Below are 20198 nucleotides of genomic sequence, written 5' to 3'. Positions count from 1 at the left end.
AATATTGACATTACAAATGTGGTACCCCAGTGGTTATGGGAGCCACAGTGGCGTTATTCTCCTCACCGGGATCAATGCTCTGCTTGGAGGCAGAACATCACATACAATATCTCCTACTCTAGGCCAGCAGGGGGAGCTCATAACCTGATTTGAAGGGAGTCTCTCTGTACATGCTGACCTAAGGGAAGGGTTCGAGTGAACAGGAAGGAAGTGAGGCAGAACAGTGTTGGCGAGGAGAAAGAGTGGTCGCTGATTGAGAGCGGCTATGTGAGCTTTCCAGGACCGAGTGCTAGGACAGGACACAGGGTCCTCGGCTACTGCGTGCTAACAGCCTAATAGTAAAACCCGGAGGGCAAGAGATTCTACATTTCCTGGCCCACCTTAGTTCCAAGACGCAGCAGCAATACAGAACCCGGGATCGCGGGTCCCATAACCGATTCACGCTGTTCGTCATAGGGGACAGTCATCTTCAAGTAAGGCGAGAGAAGGGAACACTGTGTTGCTCCAGGCCACAGCAACTCCCACCAAGAGCGCATAAAGGAAGGCCTCCAACCCGCCAGGCAATGAGAGATCCACGCTGCTTATGGGCTGACTGGATCACTGTAAACCTGGACAATAACCCCTGACCAGTAAAGGTAAAGAGGAAACTACCAACCTGTGTCGTACAGTTACTGTCAGAATCCCAGCCCTGCAACCCATTGCACCACTACAACCCCCACCATCCTCCTGGGGCTCACTCCGCCTGTGGGAAATGATCACACCCGAGCTGCACTAGCACCAGACTCAGCAAGGAACCCTGCAGCGGCGGCTAATCCCTGGCCGCATACCACAGGTGACATCACGACAAACTTTCCCAATCCCCCCGTTTTCCCTTCCTTTTACTGCATGCCTCGGGGCAATGGAACCCCGTGACATCGCCTGACCCAACCCGCAACGACCCAGTAACGAGTAGGTTACCCACCTGCCCTGTGGGGTGCTGCACACAAGTAAATCATCACATCACACACACAGTCTTACCTTTCTATGTCTGTCTGTGTCCCGTGATTTCTCTCTTAACCAGTCAATGGTGTGGAAATCCTCATACGTCCCAACATCTGGAATAGGTTCATCAAGGAAATCCATAAGGTTGCTGGAACCATTTACCTCTCCGGTATTAACCATGCTGGCTTCTATAATAAAACAAGATATACATTATTACATATCCTCACATAACACTGCTCTTCCAGACTGTATTGGACGGCTCAGGGTATATAATTATAATTTGATATGTAGCCTTTGATGTGGAATTAGCTGCATACATTGATGCCAGCCTTAGATGAAACATCTTCATAACCCTGAGAAAGAAATCTTGGAGTAATAATTAGAATTTAATAAAGCAACACACATGTAATACATTCATCACATATGATAAATGTGTACTGCGGACCATGAGAAGTAGAGCACCATGCAAAGTAGTCCATTGTAGAGAGTGTCGTGAATCAGCATATCGATTAATAAATGCCAGTTTGTCAGTCCTAAATGCCATTTTGCTAGTATTAAAATTCTATTGTTTGGTGCTTCCTTTATTTAAGTACAAGAATTGCACTGTAAGGAGACATACTAGAAGAAAGCTTTAATATACTGCTTGGTATAATTGACCTTTCTTTGTATAATAGGGGAAGGCACAGAGTTATTCTGCCAGCAGATGTGCTATTTCTCGGTATAGCGGCTTTGTGACAAAGCAGCTGATCCCAAGAATCGCTCCACTTTCAGAAGCCACAGACCATTTGTGCCAGGTAGAAGAAGCACAAAGAGGCAAAATGCATCAAGATTAATGAAGGAAAGTTAGGAGAATGGGACCAGCCTGCCCTTGTGTAATTTCCTACCTGCAAATGGTGTATCATGGGAGAATTTTGAGAAGAGTATTAGGGAAAAAGGGCACTTATGTGAATACATGAATGAAGGTGGAATCAGTTCCGTGACTACTGGGGGAAAAGGGGCAAGATACTTGTGCCACCCCCACACCCGCAGCAGCCGGGCTGCTCGGATCCGGACCCGCTGTGTGGCTCGAGGGATCCTCCGGACCTGGGAGTCACGCGGACACGCCGAATGAAAAGGGGGACGTAGTTGTACGGGCTTGGCCATATTTGGTTCGTGACGCCACCCACTGTGTGTGGGGAAGTGGGACACCACAGCTGCTGTTGTGGGATACCCGGGGGCGATGTAGTGGCAGCCGGATGTTAACCCCATCGTGGGTAGGGATGGTTGCCCCGGGGCCCAGTGTCTCTGTGCAGGGTATGGCGATGGCAGGGGCTTGCGCGCCTGGATGGACCAGGGGATGTTCGGTTGCTCACAATTAAATGAATCACACGAGTCTCTTGGTAAACCAAGGTGCTGGTAGCCGGCCGCTGTGTCTGGTTGTACTCTGGTCCCCCATCCGGGCTGATGGTCGCCGTCTCTTCCTCTGCACTAGTTGTGGTTGTGTGTTCAGACTTCCCGGTATGGAACACGGGAGTCCGCTCCCAGCTTTCTGTGTGCCTGAGGAGCAGTGCCCGCTGAACGCTGACCCGTGGGATCTATGGGCCCTGGCGGTTGCCCTATCCCTATCTGTGGGTGGTTGTCTGCTTTTGGGACTTTGGTTGGGACAGGACCTGTAATCTTGCCCTGAATCGGTTGATTAGCTAGGCCGTTGGTTCCGGTCCTGACTTCAGGGTCCGAGTACACCCTCTGTGCACGGTTTCCGATCGGGTCTCCGGTGTCGGAATCGACGGGCTCCAACCCTGACCCGGTCCTCCTCGGATCTGCCGAGTCATCTTCCAGTCTCCTGCTGACAGAGACCACCGTCTGCCACCTAGCCGAGGTACCAGGGCTCCGACCCTGGCACCGTCCAACTTGAACTTCTCCTCCGCTGGAGCTACACCTAGCTCCAGCCTCCACTCCTCTCAACTCGAACTACAGACTTGAACTGTTTGTTTTCCCGCCCCGGGCTGTCTAGACTCCTAGGTGGGCCTCTCCAAACTGCCTGGTCCCGCCCACTGGTGTGCCTGTCTTGCCCTGAGGGGGGTGACTAGGGTTTCAGGTCGGCTGTATGTAACCTAGGTGAGGGAAGGTGTTATGCAGGGGCCTATTGTGTGACTACCTAATTTTGCCAGGGCATCACATGCTGCTATGACTTGTATAGGAAAAGCTACTTCTGCGACTGTTAGAGGGGCAGATGGGGGCAGTTGTAGTAATTGCTGAGGCTTGGCTGCAGCATAACCTGGTGTTAATGCTTTGCGCCCAGATCGCCTCTCCAATGCAGTTACTTATCAAAAGTAGCTTCTTATGTTGATGTAAAAACACAGACACTTGCACAATTCTTTGTACCACAGTAACTTTACTTGTAAACTTCAAAAACAATTCTTCATCACGCTTATAGCTGGCACATACTTGTTCCCCATAGGGGTTCCTGTTAGCAACAGTTATATATACTTTATCAGACAACTGCTTCCCTGGTACTCGGGCCTCTGTAAGTGCCTCTAAGCCCCTCATCCTCTCTTCTGACTTCATAGTGCAATGGCAAATTCAAAAAGTCCTCAGAGCTCACCTAGTCTCACCCTGAGGCATTCTATATGAGCAAAGGGGCCTTCCACGACAACACTCCTCTGCCTGGACGTTCAGTTCCTACTCTCTTTATAGCCAACTGACTTTCTGGCGGAATTCTAGGGGCATTCTCCAGGGAAAGACGGTGACCACCCAGGAACACACAGACTTAACCCACTCATAGGGACGCAGCGACTTGCACCATATGCTGGGTGCTCAACCCTCTTGGATCCTGCATATCCGGGATCCTAGTTCGACCGGAGGCTTTACCAATTCTGATTATTGGGCACCTCACTTTCTATGCCTCCAACAAACGCAGCTCTTACTCTCTCTCTCACATGGGACTCTCCAGCCACGTTCCAATGTCCCTGACCTTTTTATTCACCAAACTCCTCTTTGCAGTTCACTCTACCTAACCCAAAATTACCAGGAAAGCAGTCACTGCAGTGTAGCCACCTAGTGGCCACATCATCACATCACCTTTAAACATTTTAAAGTTACCTGTTTGCACTCAAATAAATGGTGGATTGCAGGCCAGGGGCAGCTGAGCCTAACACCCCGTTCCATGACTATAGGGGGATGAGGGAAAAAGGTGGTGACTATTATAAATACAGGGAAACAATGTTGGAGCAACTGAGGAAAAGTATCTTAAAGGGAATCTCTCAGTAAGATCAATTCTCCTAAGCCATCTAATTCCATGGCACTTTACATGTGAAAGGGGTATACATAATAGGGACAAGTACAATAATCATTAACAATACAAGGCACAGACTGGTACAGGAGGAGAGAGGTCCCTGCCCGCGAGGGCTCACAGTCTACAAGGGAGGATACAGTAGGTGAGTCTATATGGGTATGTAGGTCATAGGACGCTGAATAAAATGTTATCTTGATATATGTGACTCCCATGTCTTATTCCAGAGAATTACACATTTTTCTTATATGAAAATGAGCTGCTAAGATCTATGGGCCAGACACAGGTCTCCTTTAGAATCTACCTCCAGAAATTATCCTTAATAAAGGGCGCGCTACCAGTGTGAGACATGATTCACATAAATATCTATGTCCAGCCCGAAGCCTAGAACAGCTCATTTACTATTTAGGAAAAACATGAATTTCTCTGGAAGAAGACATTGAATCACAGATATCAAAGTATCAATTTATTCAGTTTTCTATGACCTATATAGACAGGTTATGGGGAGGGTTGCCCTACGGACACATTCCCTTTAAGAGTAAAACTGCTTAACAAAACACATAAGACTCTGGGACCAGTATTGGATGTACTCGATGTTTTATTCTATATACTAATAAATAAATATATTTTTTGTATAGGTATCTCCTGTCACCTCTCTTCTGGATTTCACTTCCCAGGTCATGTTGGTGCCATAGATTGTGTATCTTCCACAGTGACCACAGGCTTTAACTGAGGAACAGTTAGTATACTGGCATTACAGGGAATCTATGACTACTGATGAAAGGGGCCTGTACTGCTGTTAATGTAAGCGGACGGGTACTAAAATCAAGAGGGTTTATACTGCTGCAACTTCTAGAAGTGAATGTGGGGGTCTCGGTAAAATTTTGTATAAATGTACCGCCCCGCGCTCGGCTGCAGCCGAGCCGCTCGGGTCCGGGCTCGTTTGGTGGGTGGCTCGAGCGCCTCCGGACCCGGGGGTCACGTCACTCTGCAAGGGGTTGCTGGCGATCTCGATGGGGGTGGTTAGGTGGGTGTACGGCCGGAGTCGTGTTTGAGTTTGTGACGCCACCCACGGGACGTGGTGAAGGTGTAGACACCACCGCTGCAGTTATGGGGGCACCCGGGGGAGATGGTTGTGCAGCAAGATGTTAACCCCTCCGTGGGCAGGGATGGTGGCCCCGGGACCCGCTTGGGGAGAGTAGTGGTTGGGCGGTGCAGAGCGGTGCACTGCTGGATGGCACTGTTGTACTCACGATTATTGACACACACAAGTCTCTGGTAAACAAAGTTGATGGTGGTAGGTGCCCGCAGCCGGCTGCGTCTTGTCCCCCACCCGGGTTGGTGGTCTTGGCCTTTCTCCTGCACGCTGTTATGTTTGTGTAGACTGCCTGTGCCTCAGCAACGGGAGTCCGCTCCCCGGCTGTGTATTTCTCAGTGTAGTCCGTTTGCCCGCAGGCTGGCCCGTGTGATCTCTCTGCCTGTGCGGTGGCTTTCTATCCCCTTCGGTGGCCTTTTGCCTTCTGTCGGGACTTGGGATGGGAAAGGACCTAAGGTCCAGACCTCAACCAGTAAATTCGACGTGATCCAGTGGCTTCTGGGCCATGTTCTGGGTCTGAGTACCTCCCTGGGGCTCCGGTTTCCAATCGGTTTCCCAGTTCGGTACCGGCGGGCCACTACCCTGTCCCGGTCCCTTACGGTTCCACTTGGCCGTCTTCCCGGCTCCTGAAGGCCAGGCCACCGCCTGCCTCCTAGCCAAGGTGTGCGGGCTACGACCCTCAAACATGTCACTTTTTCCCTCTGCAGACCTGTCACCACAGGCCTGCTGCACTCTACTCCTCTCAACTCACTACTCTGACTGCTCGACTGACTGACTACTCTTTCTCCTGCCTCAGGCCTTCTGGACTCCTCGGTGGGCATGGCCCACCTGTCTCCGCCTGTCTGACACCTGTCTCCACCCCCTGGTGTGTCCATTAAGCTCAGAAGGGAGGTGGCTAGGTTTTAATGTGGTTGGCTGCTGTTACCTTTTTAGGGGGACGGTGTTATGTGGGGCCTATCTGTAACTACCTGGCTAGCCCAGAGCATCATATAAATATGACATCCTGATGTCAAACTGCAATCATTTTCCAGTTTGAAATAATGCACCCAACCCTGTCATAAAGAAAATTAGGGGCTCCATAACCTTTCTAATTGTACTCCTTCTCAGGCCTCATCCTTCATGTATGCTCCATAGTGACTTCTAACTTTCTTATAATGTATCCTACAGAGGATATCATGCTCTACATTATCTCTCGTTACAGGAGAACATGCAGCACTCTCAGTAAATCTTAATAGAAATACTTTACCTTTTTTTGCTGATCTGAAGGGATTTTTTCCTCTTGCTTGTTGCTGGTGATGCAAACTGACTGTGGCTAAAGAGAAGTTTCCACCATGTATAATCCGGTCCCGATGAGCTGAAGCATAGAATTGGCCAGTGTTTCCATATTACAGTGTACTGGGCTGTCAAAAAAAATACAAGATTCGGAAAATAAATTCTCAGATAGTCTGTACGCACATGCTGGGCAAAATTACTGCAGCCCCCAGATGTAAGAATGCCACAATGGGCTATTCAAATGCAAGCAAATGTTTGGCTTGGTCGTATTTTTGTCCCAGTTGCTATCAAGAAAGAAAACTGTAGCAATGAAAACAATATAGAAATTCTGCAGCCGATTGATCTGGAAAAAATGGTTAGAAGTCAAATGTGATCTCTTGACAAACCTAGAATTAGATGGCAAAATGTTAGGTAGTGTATAATGAGTCTAGAAAGATAAGATACCGCCACGATTTCAGAGGTCGGCAGCGCCCGAGTTGCTGCATTAGTCGCTATTTCTTGTGGGTGAAAAGACAATATTAACAGAGATAAAGTGAATACATTTGACAAATCTTGGGGCTCCTTGGCGTCACACTTCAAGATTGTCTACTAGAGCAATGTTAAGGGAATCTGTCATGTAAAAAAGAATACTATTAATCTGCAGGTATTGGGTTAATCTGAAGGATAATAGCCAGCTAAAGCTGTGCCGCCGCCAGAAAAGCACCTCTGGCTTTGAGTCATAGAGGAAGAGGCTGGAACAGCTTCAGTGACAGCTCAATATATAGCGACTGTAACTTCACCCCAGCACTGACCGACAGTTCAGCAGTGTATCAGTACAGAGCAGGCCATTGATCAGTGCTGGGCTGTGGTTACAGTCACTAGGTACTGAGCAAGCTGTGCCTCCAAAACTGAAAACTGGAGGCTGCTGAGAGAAATAAAGTGAATTTCTTCCCGGTAGCCGAGCTTTCAGTGCAGCTTCTGGGCAGCTTTAAAACACTATTAACCTGCTAATTCACCCCACAGCTTCAGGTCAATAGTATTTTTTTTTTTTTCACATGAAAGCTTCTCCTTACAAAAATGTCCCATCCTATACTTGAACTCAATTGAATATATATATATATATATATATATATATATTTACACACACACATCTCCCACACTGTGTGTGTGTGTGTGTGTAAGTATTTGATACTCTGCCGACTTTGCAAGTTTTCCCACCTACAAATTATGGTGTGGTCTGTAATTTTTATCGTTGGTACACTGCAACTGTGACAGACAGAATCCCCCCCAAATATCCAAAAAAAAATCACATTGTATGATTTTTAAATAAATAATTAATTAGTATTTTATTGCATGAAATACATATTTGATCCCCTACCAACTAGCAAGAATTCTGGCTCTCACAGACCTGTTATTTTTTCTTTAAGAAGCCTTCCTGCTCTGTACTCATTACCTCTATTAATTACGCCTATTTGAACCAGTTGTCTGTATAATAAAGACATCTGTCCACACACTCAATCCAACCTATCCACCATGGCAAAAAACAAAAAGCTGTCTAAGGACACCAGGGAGAAAATTGTAGACCTGCACAAGCTGGGATGGGCTACAGGAGAATAGGCAAGCAGTCTGGTGAAGAGGAAACAACTGTTTTCGCATTTTTTAGAAAATTAATGAAACACAAGATAACTGTAAATCTTCGGTCTGAGGCTGCATGCGATATTGCACCTCGTGGCATAAAGATGATTGTAAGAAAGGTCAGATTAGCCCAGAACTACACTGGAGGACTTGGGTCAATGACTTGAAGAGAGCTAGGACCACAGTCTCAAAAATTACACACTAAGTAACACACTACGCCATCATAAATTAAAATCCTGCAGGGCGCACAAGGTCCCCCTGCCAGCACATGTTCAGGCCCATTTGAAGTTCGCCAATGACCATCTGGATTATCCAAAGGAGGCATGTGGTCAGATAAGACCAAAATAGAATTTTTGGTATCAACTACACTCGCAGTGTTTGGAGGAAGAATAACTATGAGTACAACCTCAACAACACCGTGCCAACCATAAAGCATGGGGATTGAAACATCATACTTTATGAATGATTTATCTGCAAAGGGGATAGGACGACTGCACAGTATAGAAAGAGAGGATGGATGGGGTCATGTATCATGAAATTTTGGCACACAACCTTCTTACCTCAGTAAGATCATTTAAGATGTGACCTGAAAAACATAGCCAGGGCAATTAGGAATTGGCTCTGTAAGGCCTTGTGCGCACTAGGAGTTTTTGCTGCGTTTTTAACCACGTTTTTGTGCTGAAAACGCAGTGACATTGCTTCCCCAGCAATGTCTATGGGTTTTCAGAAGTGCTGTCTGCACACAGCATTTTTTTTGTAGCTGCGTTTTTGTGGTGACCACAAAAATGCAGCATGTCAATTATTTCTGCGTTTTTCACTGCGTTTTTCACCCATTGAGTTCAATGAGATGTTCAACAACGCAATGAAAAACGCATATAGCTGCGTTTCTATGACTACGTTTCTAAAAACGCAGCTATAAATGCAAGGGGTGGGCAGTAAAGTGACGTGTACAGGAAGAGGATTCCTTCTGTTGGTAAACACAGAAGCATGAATCCTCCCGGTACCGTCACCGCTGCGTCCACAACCCGCCCGGTGCCATGTCAGCTCTGTGCGGCGCCATGTCTGGGAGGGAGGTGGAGGCAGCGGCGAAAACAAAAGTGAACAGTAGAAAAAAAAATGTCATATATACTCACCTGTCTGCAGGGTCCCGGTGCCATGCCCGCTCCCAGCTCCTGTCCCGGTACCGCCGCTTTGGCTGTGTGCAGTCTCCCCGGGGCACGTACGAAGCTTGCAGGACCTGGCGGTGGATCACCTGATGCAGTCACCTGACGCATCAGCTGATGGTAATTCTCGCGGTGTCGCCGGCTTTTTCGCGCCCGGCCGGCTATCAGCTGATCCTGCCGTCAGGGGACTTCATCAGCTGATTACCGGCAGCTCCTGCAGCGATGGGACAGGATCAGACTCTCATCCGATCGCTCCAGGAGCTGCCGGTAATCAGCACAGACGTGAGTATTTATTTATTTTTTTTTTTTTGCACTGATGCTTCAGCTGATTGTAGAATCGGCTTTTATACAATCAGCTGATGTGTAATGTGCTTCAGCCCCTAGAACCTGACACATCATCTGATCGCTTTGCCTTCCAGCAAACCGATCAGATGATATTGGATCCGGATTGGATGGCCCGGGACCCTTGACCCAGGATTACTGCAGAGGGGGGTTCTTTATTTCAATAAAGATGGAGTCACTAATTGTGTTGTGTTTTATTTCTAATAAAAATATTTTTCTGTGTGTTGTGGTTTTTTTCTATCATTACTAGAAATTCACGGTGGCCATGTCTAATATTGGCGTGACACCATGAATTTCGGGCTTAGGGCCAGCTGATAATATACAGCTAGCCCTAACTCCATTATTACCCAGCGAGCCACAGTCACCAGGGTAGCTGGAAGAGTTGGATACAGCGCCAGAAGATGGCGCTTCTATGAAAGCGCCATTTTCTGGGGCGGCTGCGGACTGCAATTCGCAGCGGGGGTGCCCAGAAAGCTTGGGCACTCTGCACTGCGGATTCCAATCCCCGCTGCCTAGTTGTACCTGGCTGGACTCAAAAATTGGGCGAAGCCTATGTCATTTTTTTTTTAATTATTTCTTGAAATTCATGAAATAAAAAAAAAAAAAGGGCTTCTCTATATTTTTGATTCCCAGCCGGGTACAAATAGGCAGCTGGGGATTGGGGGCAGCCTGTACCTGCCTGCTGTACCTGGCTAGCATACAAAAATATAGCAAAGCCCATGTCATTTTTTTTTTCTTTTTGGGAAAAAAACTCCTGCATACAGTGCTGGATGGAGGATGCTGAGCCTTGTAGTTCTGCAGCTGCTGTCTGCTCTCCTGCATACACTAGTTCTGCAGCTTTCTGCTCTCCTGCATACAATGAACATTTTGAAGAAGGAAATGACATCAGACCTTTTTTTTTTCATCAACAATTTTTAATGGCATTGTGCACTGATTATAAACGCAGTGAGCAAAAACGCAGCAAAAAACGCACCAAATCGCGGTAAAAACGCATGCGTTTTTGTCGCGTTTTTTAGCCGCGGGTGCATTTTTTGAGCCAAAAACGCACATAAAAACGCAGCGTGAAAAAAACGCCTAGTGCGCACATACCCTTAGAAGCATTTCAAGGTCCTTGTGGGAGCTGGAACTGAATGTTGCCCAGCAACAGCACTGAAACCTGAAAGATCTGTAGAAGATCTGTATGGAGGAGTGGGCAAAAATCTTTGCTGCAGTGTGTGCAAACTTGGTCAAGAACAACATGAAATGTCCGACATCTGTAATCGCAAACAAAGCTTTCTGTACCAAATATTTAGTTCTGTTTTTCTATTCTATCAAATACTTATTTCATGCAAACAAATGCAAATTAATTACTTAACAAATCATACAATGTGATTTTCTGGTATTTTTGGGGGGGGGGCGGAACTCTGTCACTAATTGAAGTGTAGCTACGATAAAAATTACAGACCTCCTCATTCTTTGTAGGTGGGAAAACTTGCAAAATTGACAGTGTATCAAATACTTATTTTGCTCACTATATATATATATATATGTATATATATATATATATATATATATATATATATATATAGGGACCTGCAGGGCATAACTCGTCACTGGGCCAGTGGTTTTGTGGCATTGCTGTGAATGGCCTGACCCGACTCCGTGGCCCCGTCAGCTACAGGAACACAGGGGATGCGGTTCCAGGTGTTTTACTTACAGTTCGTGTGAAGTGCCCGAGGAGTACCGGTCATTGCCGTGATGGGCCCCACCTCTTTGATGACTCATCCTGCCCAGGAATTTCCCAGTCTGGCTTCCTGAGTAATGTAAGTGCTGGCTTGCTAACTGGGTGTTTATGTAAGTGTATTGTGTAAGCTCAAAACACCAGTGGTTTACTCCTCCTACCCAGGATAAGCATTACACCTTAAGACAGATGAAATACTCTGTTGCAACTGAAGCCTCAGGAGCGCCATATATATTATTTACATATATATATATATAATATATAGAGCTCGCTATATGAATGTGTGTATGTGTGTATGTCCGCTAAAGGAATCCGCACCGTCGGATTTACAATCACAAAATTTTGCACAGACGCCTCATGTGACCCAAGGAACATCATAGACTATGTTTTGACGGGAAAATTTAACCCCGCACTTTACAGTTAATCTCCAAAATCCTGCGTCCATTAAACTGAATGGAGGTGGGCTATAGGCTATTAATAGCAACTGTCAGTGGTTGCTATAGGAACAAAATAAACTGTTAGTATAAGAAGGTTATGTGTGACGTAATATGATGTTGGTGGGGAGACGGATAGAGAGAGACAGACAGAGACAGCCGGGCAGAGAGACAGCTGGGCAGAGAGACAGCCGGGCAGAGAGACAGCCCTGCAAAGAGACAGACAGGCAAAGAGACAGACGGGCAAAGAGACAGACGGTCAAAGAGACAGCCCGGGAAAGAGACAGCCCGGGAAAGAGACAGCCCGGGAAAGAGACAGCCCGGGAAAGAGACAGACAAAGACAAATGGGGAGAGAGATAGACGGGGAAAGAGACAGACAGACACATATATAGAGACAGACACAGAGATAGAGAGAGACAAACAAACAGAGATGGAGACAGATAGACTGATACAAATACAGACAGAGAGATAGAAACAGACAGTGACAGACACAGACAGACAAAGAAAGAGACAGACAGAGAGACAGACGGAGACACACAGACAGAGACTGGGAGAGAGACAGAGAGACAGTTACTATCCCGGGCAACTCCAGGGTACTACAGCTAGTATAGGCTAGTAGAGGCTTCCTCCTTCTCCCTTCTGTTTAAAATAGTCTATTCTAACAGAGCAGTTGTGAATCTGGATTAAGGCAGTTTTGTGCCGAAACATGTAGTCCCTATGTGAACTCAATGCTATATTTGGACAAGTGTATGTCTCATGGACTTTTACTCATCTGAATAAAAATTTAGATTTTAAAGACGGCCATGGATTGTGATCATGCTGGAGAATTTTTTTCCTTTTTTGATTATGTATATATATATATATATATGCGCAATAATTAGACCAGATGTTGGCTACGAAAGGCAGGGAGAGGCAGAATGAGATGGTGGGAAACACCAATAAAAATGGTTTGATTAAAGAAGGTACAACCTGTCTGCAGTTTGCAATAACCCAATCAAGCAAAAACAATCTGTATAGCTCTACAACTAATGTAGTATTTGGTTTGTCGAAATTCAACACAAAGGCCTGATGAATCAAAAAGCTTGCACCTTAAAGCACTTTAAAAAATGTACATTTTTTGTATAAAGTGAAGTTGCGCAAAAATTTTGCAACCTTTGCCCTTTTCGCGCCAGTTTCAGCCAACTCTTCCAAAATTGATAGAACTGGACTGAGGAAGGGGTGTGACGACGCATGGTCTTGTAATTCATGACAGGTTGTGGCATACCTTGCGCCACAAATCTAACTCTAATCTTTAACGGGACTAAGATTTTTGGCAAGGCACACAAATTTGCACACCCCTTTTAAGATGCGCACAATCTGTTAAGAGGAATCAGGCACCTGTGCCTACACCATGCCCCTTTGTCAAGTCTGGCACGAACAATGCCAGTTCGGGGGAAAAGTGCCACTTTTATTCACTACTGCAGTCTCTGAATTATTCAACCTCCTGAATAGAATCTTTCATAAAAGCACATGTCTGCAGCACACCAGATGTAATGATCAAGGTCTTCATTATTTACATCAAATATGCTTGAGATAAAACACATCAAAACATCTAGACTGGCAAGAATGACTGTGACATTTGACTGCATATTGGACATATGTCTGAAGGTGTATTCACACCATCCAATCTTACAGTGTTAAACAACCACCGATTGGTAAATCTTCTAATAGATGTCCCTAGAGTTCAAGTTCTCCTCCTCTCTGAAGAGACAGTTAGCATATTTAATTTGCCAGAAAAGCATTGCACAGCTTATAAGCTTCCTTACACTGGTGTTTCAGACATGTCACTTCACAAGGGGCAACGTTACCCAAGCCCTCTGTTGGAAGCCTCTCATACAGCCCAATCAGATCTCATGCTTTGCACTGATGAGCAGCAACACCCTGAAACATGTGGTTGCAAATTAAAATTCTGGTTTGTCTTTTATCCTAAGTCATTGGTAAGGCTTGGTAAAGGGTTAATAGTGACCTTTAGCATTGCTACTTCCAATAGGTGACACTAGAATTTAAGTTATGTTCCTCTCTAAAAAGTTTGCATAAAAATTAAAAGACACCTGGTTCTTGGGAATGGAGAGTATACTTAATAAGTCGCTTGTTTTTGGTAGAGATATACCCCAAAAGTCTTGCAGCAGTAATTGCAGCAAAAAGTACAAAGGATCAAAAAGGTACAAAAGATACAAAGGATCGTATCAGGTGGGGGCATGAATGCACGTTGCAATTTTCATATTTATATTTTTTGAATATTGAGAAAGCCATGTATCATTGCTACTTAGTGTTGGTATATCATGGTATATCACATAAAATCCCAATAAAATACTTTTGTTTGTGGGTGTAACGTGAAAAATTGCTAAAAAGTTCAGAGTGTGAATACTTTTTCAAGGCGCTGTATGTAAGTTTATATATACGATGCAATCGTTCTCCGTATTCCTGATCTCTTCTCATGTAGATGAACACTAGACTGTTTAGCATTCGGTTATCTGAGCCCTGAGCTGTCATGTCACGTCTGACACTAATCCAGGATTAGTGGGGGCTATTTATATTTACCGGACCCTTCTTTCTCTCCGCACATACATTATGTATACCGCTAAGCATTCAGTGACAAAGAGCTTTTATCCTCACACTTGAACAATAGGCCTTCAGCTTCCCAGCCCCATATGGCAGCATATATGCGGAGATGTCAGCTCCTTGCAGAAACGTGGTACTGTTATATGAAATATCGTCTTTCCTTCCCCACCAATGGTTTTATATATAAGATGCACGTACCTGCAAAAACTGCAATGTAGCATCGCTCATCCAGGGCCTAAAGTAGAGCACAGCATCCTTCCTATAGGTACTGAAGCTGCGGAGGCAATGATGTCAGGCAGGGGAAGCAGAAATCATGTGACTTAAATCTCCTTTTTCAGAAGGGCTGATTTAAAGGGACAATGTCCTAGTCTCCTATGAATATCAATAAGTGCACTTGTTCGTGTGCCCGTGTTTTTGTTAGTAAAGCCGCACTTGGAGTAAAATACCAGTCAGGCTTTACTCAAACTACAGATTAGCAGATTAACGTCTGCTAAAAAGAACAACTTCATTCATAAACAGAACTAGAACATCACTGGGTTTCCAACATATCTCATAATATCACTAAAATTCACACTGTGCGCTGTTCTTAAGTACATTAATAAAATGGCATTTTTTTTTAGAACAAAGAAGGTGGCATTATATTCCTGCAATTTTTACATTATTATCGCATTTATTTATAATATTTTACATACTGGACATAGGCCGCACTGTCCTAGTGATTGGTTTCCACTTTGTTCTGTAACATCACATGATGTGTATGGAAACTAAAAAGAGCTATTGGATATTACATATTAAATACATAAAAAATAAATAAAAACAAAGTGACAAAAAAAGAAAAGTCAGTAATCACTATTAGTCCGAATTCACACATCTAAAAGACGCTTAAGGGAAAATATTTTCCTGAAGTGATTTCTTACTGAAAAATGTATGTGCACATTGAGTTTTAAGGAGTTTTTAGAGCAGAAACTTAAAGGGAACCTGTCAGGTCCCATATGCGTTCTGACCTACAAGCGGGGTGATGTGTGGCCTAGTAACCCCTTCCTACCCATCTCTGTGTTGTAATATTTTGAAATACGAATGTATAAAAAAAGTTTTAGAACTTACATGTTCCCTATGTAAATGATCAGAGGGTCCAGTCCCCTGGGCGTTGCATCGCCCCGTGGGCATTTGCATGCTTTCTGTGGTATCACGCCCCTGTAGGTGTGATACCATGGATTTACATGAGCGATGTCACATTCAGCTCCCTGAGATCCCGCACATGTGCACTTGCTATTCCCGCAGCCTTGTTATCTGGATGTTTGCTTGTCGGCTTCAGACGTGCACCGCACATGCTCAGAAGTGTCCTGCGGTTCTAACCATGTGCAGAGAGCGTCTGAAGCCAAGAAGCAAGCACCCGGATAAGAAGGCTGCAGGAATGGCAAGCGCGCACGCGCAGGATCTCAAGGAGCTGACGGTGACATCGCTCATGTAAATCCATGGTATGACGCCCACAGGGGCATGATACCACGGAAAACATGCAAATGCCCACGTGGCGATGCCACGCCCAGGGGACTAGACCCTCTGATCATTTACATTAGGAACATGTAAGTAAAAAAAAAAAACATTTTTTTTTTTATACACTCATATTACACAATATTACAAGACAGGGATGGGTAGGAAGGGGTTACTAGATCACACATCACCCTGCTTGTAGGTCAAAATGCATATGGGACCTGACAGGTTCCCTTTAATATAACTCTTTGAATCCTGCTCAAAAACTCCTTGGAGTTCCCGCTCAGTTTCTGCTCCAAAAACGCAGCAAAGACTCAGTGTGCACATACCCTGACTGTTCACATGAGGAGTTTTGTTTAGTTTTTTGTTTTGTTTTTTGCCTAAAGAGGTTTTGAAAACTGCGATTGGAAAAAAAAGTAGGTCCTGAAGGACATATGTAGAAACTAGGCACTTTCCAAAGAAAAGGCTGAAAAGAGCGCTTCACAAAATAACTGTTACAAAACTCTCTAAGGCCCTGTGCGCACGCTGCGGATTTACCGCGGATTTTCCGCAGAATTGCTGCTGTCTAACATTGCTGCAGTCATTCCCCAGCAAATCCTATGGGTTTTAAAAAATGCTGTGCGCACACTGTGTTTTTTTTATACCCAATACCCGCGGATTTTCCGCTGCGGAATTAATGATTATGTCACTTCTTTTCCGCAAGTACCTACGGTTTTTGCCATAGATAATGGTAAAAACTGTGGGGACCAACTTGCGGAAAATCCACGGCAAAACTGCGGCAAAAACGCGGGTGTGGGATTCTTTCAGAGGGCCCGTTTTTTTCTTAAGAAAATGGCACTTTCTAGTGCGCACATAGCCTAAGGGTATGTGGACAGTCTTTATGCTGAGTATTCAGAGCAGAAACTCAGTTTTTGAGAAGTTTTGAAATTTGGAAGATTATTTGAAGAATTATTACTACTAATAATAAAAAAAAACTATACTTATTTGGAATTTATAAACTCATACTGACCTGGGAAATCATATTGCCAGGTCCGTTTTACCATACAGTAAACATGGTAAATAGAAAAAAAAAATTGTGGAATTGCACTTTCTTGCAATTTCAACGCACTTGGAATTTTTTTCACGTTTTCCAATAGAATATGGGGCAGAATTAATGGTGTCAAAAGTACAACTCGTCCCTCAATAAACAAGCCCCCCTATGGCTATATCGATGGAAAAATAAAAAAAATTCTGACTCTTGGAAGAAAGTGAGGAAAGAACAAAAATTGAAAACCACTGTGCTCAACTGCTAGGTGGCGCCAGCTGCTCTTCGGTCCCGCGTCAGCTACCTCAGGGACCCGTAAATCATCAGCAGAAATACATCAGGACAAATACATTTACAATATGCCTGGTACCCAAAACAAATAATTTTTACAGCACAATTAGCATAAAACAGTAGGAGGCAGCGACCACCTCCACATAACTATGTACAGTGCTGGCCAAAAGTATTGGCACCCCTGCAATTCTGTCAGATAATACTCAGTTTCTTCTTGAAAATGATTGCAATCACAAATTATTTGGTATTATCTTCATTTATTTTGCTTGCAATGAAAAAACACAAGAGAATGAAACAAAAATCAAATAATTGATCATTTCACACAAAACTCCAAAAATGGGCCAGACAAAAGTATTGGCACCCTTAGCCTAATACTTGGTTGCACAACCTTTAGTCAAAATAACTGCGAACAACCTCTTCCGGTAACCATCAATGAGTTTCTTACAATGCTCTGCTGGAATTTTAGACTACTCTTCTTTGGCAAACTGCTCCAGGTCCCTGAGATTTGAAGGGTGCCTTCTCCAAACTGCCATTTTGAGATCTCTCCACAGGTGTTCTATGGGATTCAGGTCTGGTCTCATTGCTGGCCACTTTAGTAGTCTCCAGTGCTTTCTATCAAACCATTTTCTAGTGCTTTTTGAAGTGTTTCGGGTCATTGTCCTGCTGGAAGACCCATGACCTCTGAGGAAGACCCAGCTTTCTCACACTGGGCCCTACATTATGCTGCAAAATTTGTTGGTAGTCTTCAGACTTCATAATGCCATGTACACGGTCAAGCAGTCCAGTGCCAGAGGCAGCAAAGCAACCCCAAAACATCAGGGAACCTCTGCCATGTTTGACTGTAGGGACCATGTTCTTTTCTTTAAATGCCTCTTTTTTTTCCCTGTAAACTCTATGTTGATGGCTTTTCCCAAAAACCTCTACTTTTGTCTCATCTGACCAGAGAACATTCTTACAAAATGTTTTAGTCTTTCTCAGGTAAGTTTTGGCAAACTCCAGCCTGGCTTTTTTATGTCTCGGGGTAAGAAGTGGGGTCTTCCTAGGTATCCTACCATACAGACCCTTTTCATTCAGATGCTGACGGATAGTACGGGTTGACACTGTTGTACCCTCGGACTGCAGGGCAGCTTGAACTTGTTTGGCTGTTAGTTGAGGTTCTTTATCCACCATCCGCACATTCTTGCGTTGAAATCTCTCGTCAATTTTTCTTTTCCTTCCACATCTAGGGAGGTTAGCCACAGTGCCATGGGCTTTAAACTTCTTGATGATACTGCGCACCATAGACACAGGAACTTTCAGGTCTTTTGAGATGGACTTGTAGCCTTGAGATTGCTCATGCTTCCTCACAATTTGGATTCTCAAGTCCTCAGACAGTTCATTGGTCTTCTTTCTTTTCTCCATGCTCAATGTGGTACACACAAGAACACATGACAGAGGTTGAGTCAACTTTAATCCATGTCAACTGGCTGCAAGTGTGATTTAGTTATTGCCAACACCTGTTAGGTGCCACAGGTAAGTTACAGGTGCTGTTAATTACACAAATTAGAGAAGCATCACATGATTTTTCAAACAGTGCCAATACTTTTGTCCACCCCCTTTTTTTATGTTTGGTGTGGAATTATATCCAGTTTGGCTTTATGACAATTTTTTTTTTATCATTGAAGACAAATTAAATGAAGATAATACCAAAGAATTTGTGATTGAAATTATTTTCAAGAAGAAACTGAGTATTATCTGACAGAATTGCAGGCGTGCCAATACTTTTGGCCGACACTGTAACTCTTTTGTTTGGTCGGTCTTATCAACCAATTACAATGAAGCTTTAATTTTAACAGAAACGTTTCAGAAATGAAAGGTAGGCTCTGATTGGTTGCTATAATTAACAAAGAAACCTATTTTTAAACAGTTTTAATAAATGAGGCTCAATGTTTGCTTATTTCCAGAATCCAAGGTTTTCCAGTAGAACGTTTCTCACCTTCATACTACCTCCGCCAGCTTGCTTTCTTCCCATAATGCAATCTGGTGCCACGTCTTCCTCAGGTAAGTAATGCATAGAACATAAGCAAAAGCATCATTTACTAGACCCTCATGCTTCCTCCCATTCCATCATAGTTCAGTTCTCTAGCTTATACTATATGTCCATTATAGGCACACAGACAGGTCCGCAGGTACTCAGCCACATATGCAGCAATCTGCAATGCATGTTGTGCTCTGACACATTTTTATTTAGCCGGCATTAACATATTAAGTAAATTCTCTCAGCTAGCAGTGAGACTGAGGTTACTGCAGTTCAAATTGCCCTTGGTTTGACCCGGTGAGTGTGCCTGCAGTATGCTCACTGAGGTCACTGTAAGCACACTCCTTACATGGAGTGCCTGTACTTCCAGAAAAAGGGGGATGCGTTCTGCGTTCACTGAGCATGCCCCCCCCCCCATATACTGGAAGACCGAGGAGTCATGGGACCTCCAAAATGGATCTCAGACCGGATTTTAAAATAAATTGGTGAAAAAGGGAATGTGTTTGGGAGTGTTTTTTCAAATATGCTTTTTATTTTCGTCTTTATTTATTTTTTTATTAATGACTGAGTTAGTAATCTCCGTTATCTGATAGACGTCGCAACATTACTAACCCCTGGGCTTGATGCCAGGTAACTTTACAGTCAGTTTCAACCCCTATATCACCCAGTTTGCCACTTCACCAGGTCAACGGGTTGAGGTAGGGCAAAGTATCTGGACTGGTGCATCCGGGGGGAGATTAGAGTTAAAATTCACAGTGGCAGGAAGCATGATCGTGGACATCTGTGTTCTCCCGTTGGCAACAGTCACATCTTCGCAGGAAAACTGACACAACGTTCTAAATGCAGTGTCACCAGATCATGGGTATTGCCTAAAAGTGAG

General features: G+C 44.5%; 1 protein-coding gene across 1 annotated transcript in view; it reads right to left on the bottom strand.

Annotated features, from left to right (window-relative positions):
* CLCN4 (chloride voltage-gated channel 4) overlaps positions 1-14802 on the bottom strand; it is an 83534-nt gene extending 68732 nt beyond the window's left edge. Inside the window, exons 1-3 of the mRNA XM_075335494.1 lie at positions 14694-14802; positions 6595-6748; positions 1018-1169 (exon numbers count right to left, since the gene is read on the bottom strand). Coding sequence (XP_075191609.1) covers positions 1018-1161 — 144 coding nt within the window. The 5' untranslated portion in view covers positions 1162-1169; positions 6595-6748; positions 14694-14802. The remainder of the gene's footprint in view (positions 1-1017; positions 1170-6594; positions 6749-14693) is intronic.
* Positions 14803-20198: the final 5396 nt, after the last annotated feature.

Source organism: Anomaloglossus baeobatrachus, chromosome 2 (genome assembly GCF_048569485.1).
Source record: "Anomaloglossus baeobatrachus isolate aAnoBae1 chromosome 2, aAnoBae1.hap1, whole genome shotgun sequence".
Taxonomy (NCBI): Eukaryota; Metazoa; Chordata; class Amphibia; order Anura; family Aromobatidae; genus Anomaloglossus; species Anomaloglossus baeobatrachus.
Note: the sequence above shows the minus strand (reverse complement) of the source record. Positions and strands in the feature narration are given on the sequence as shown.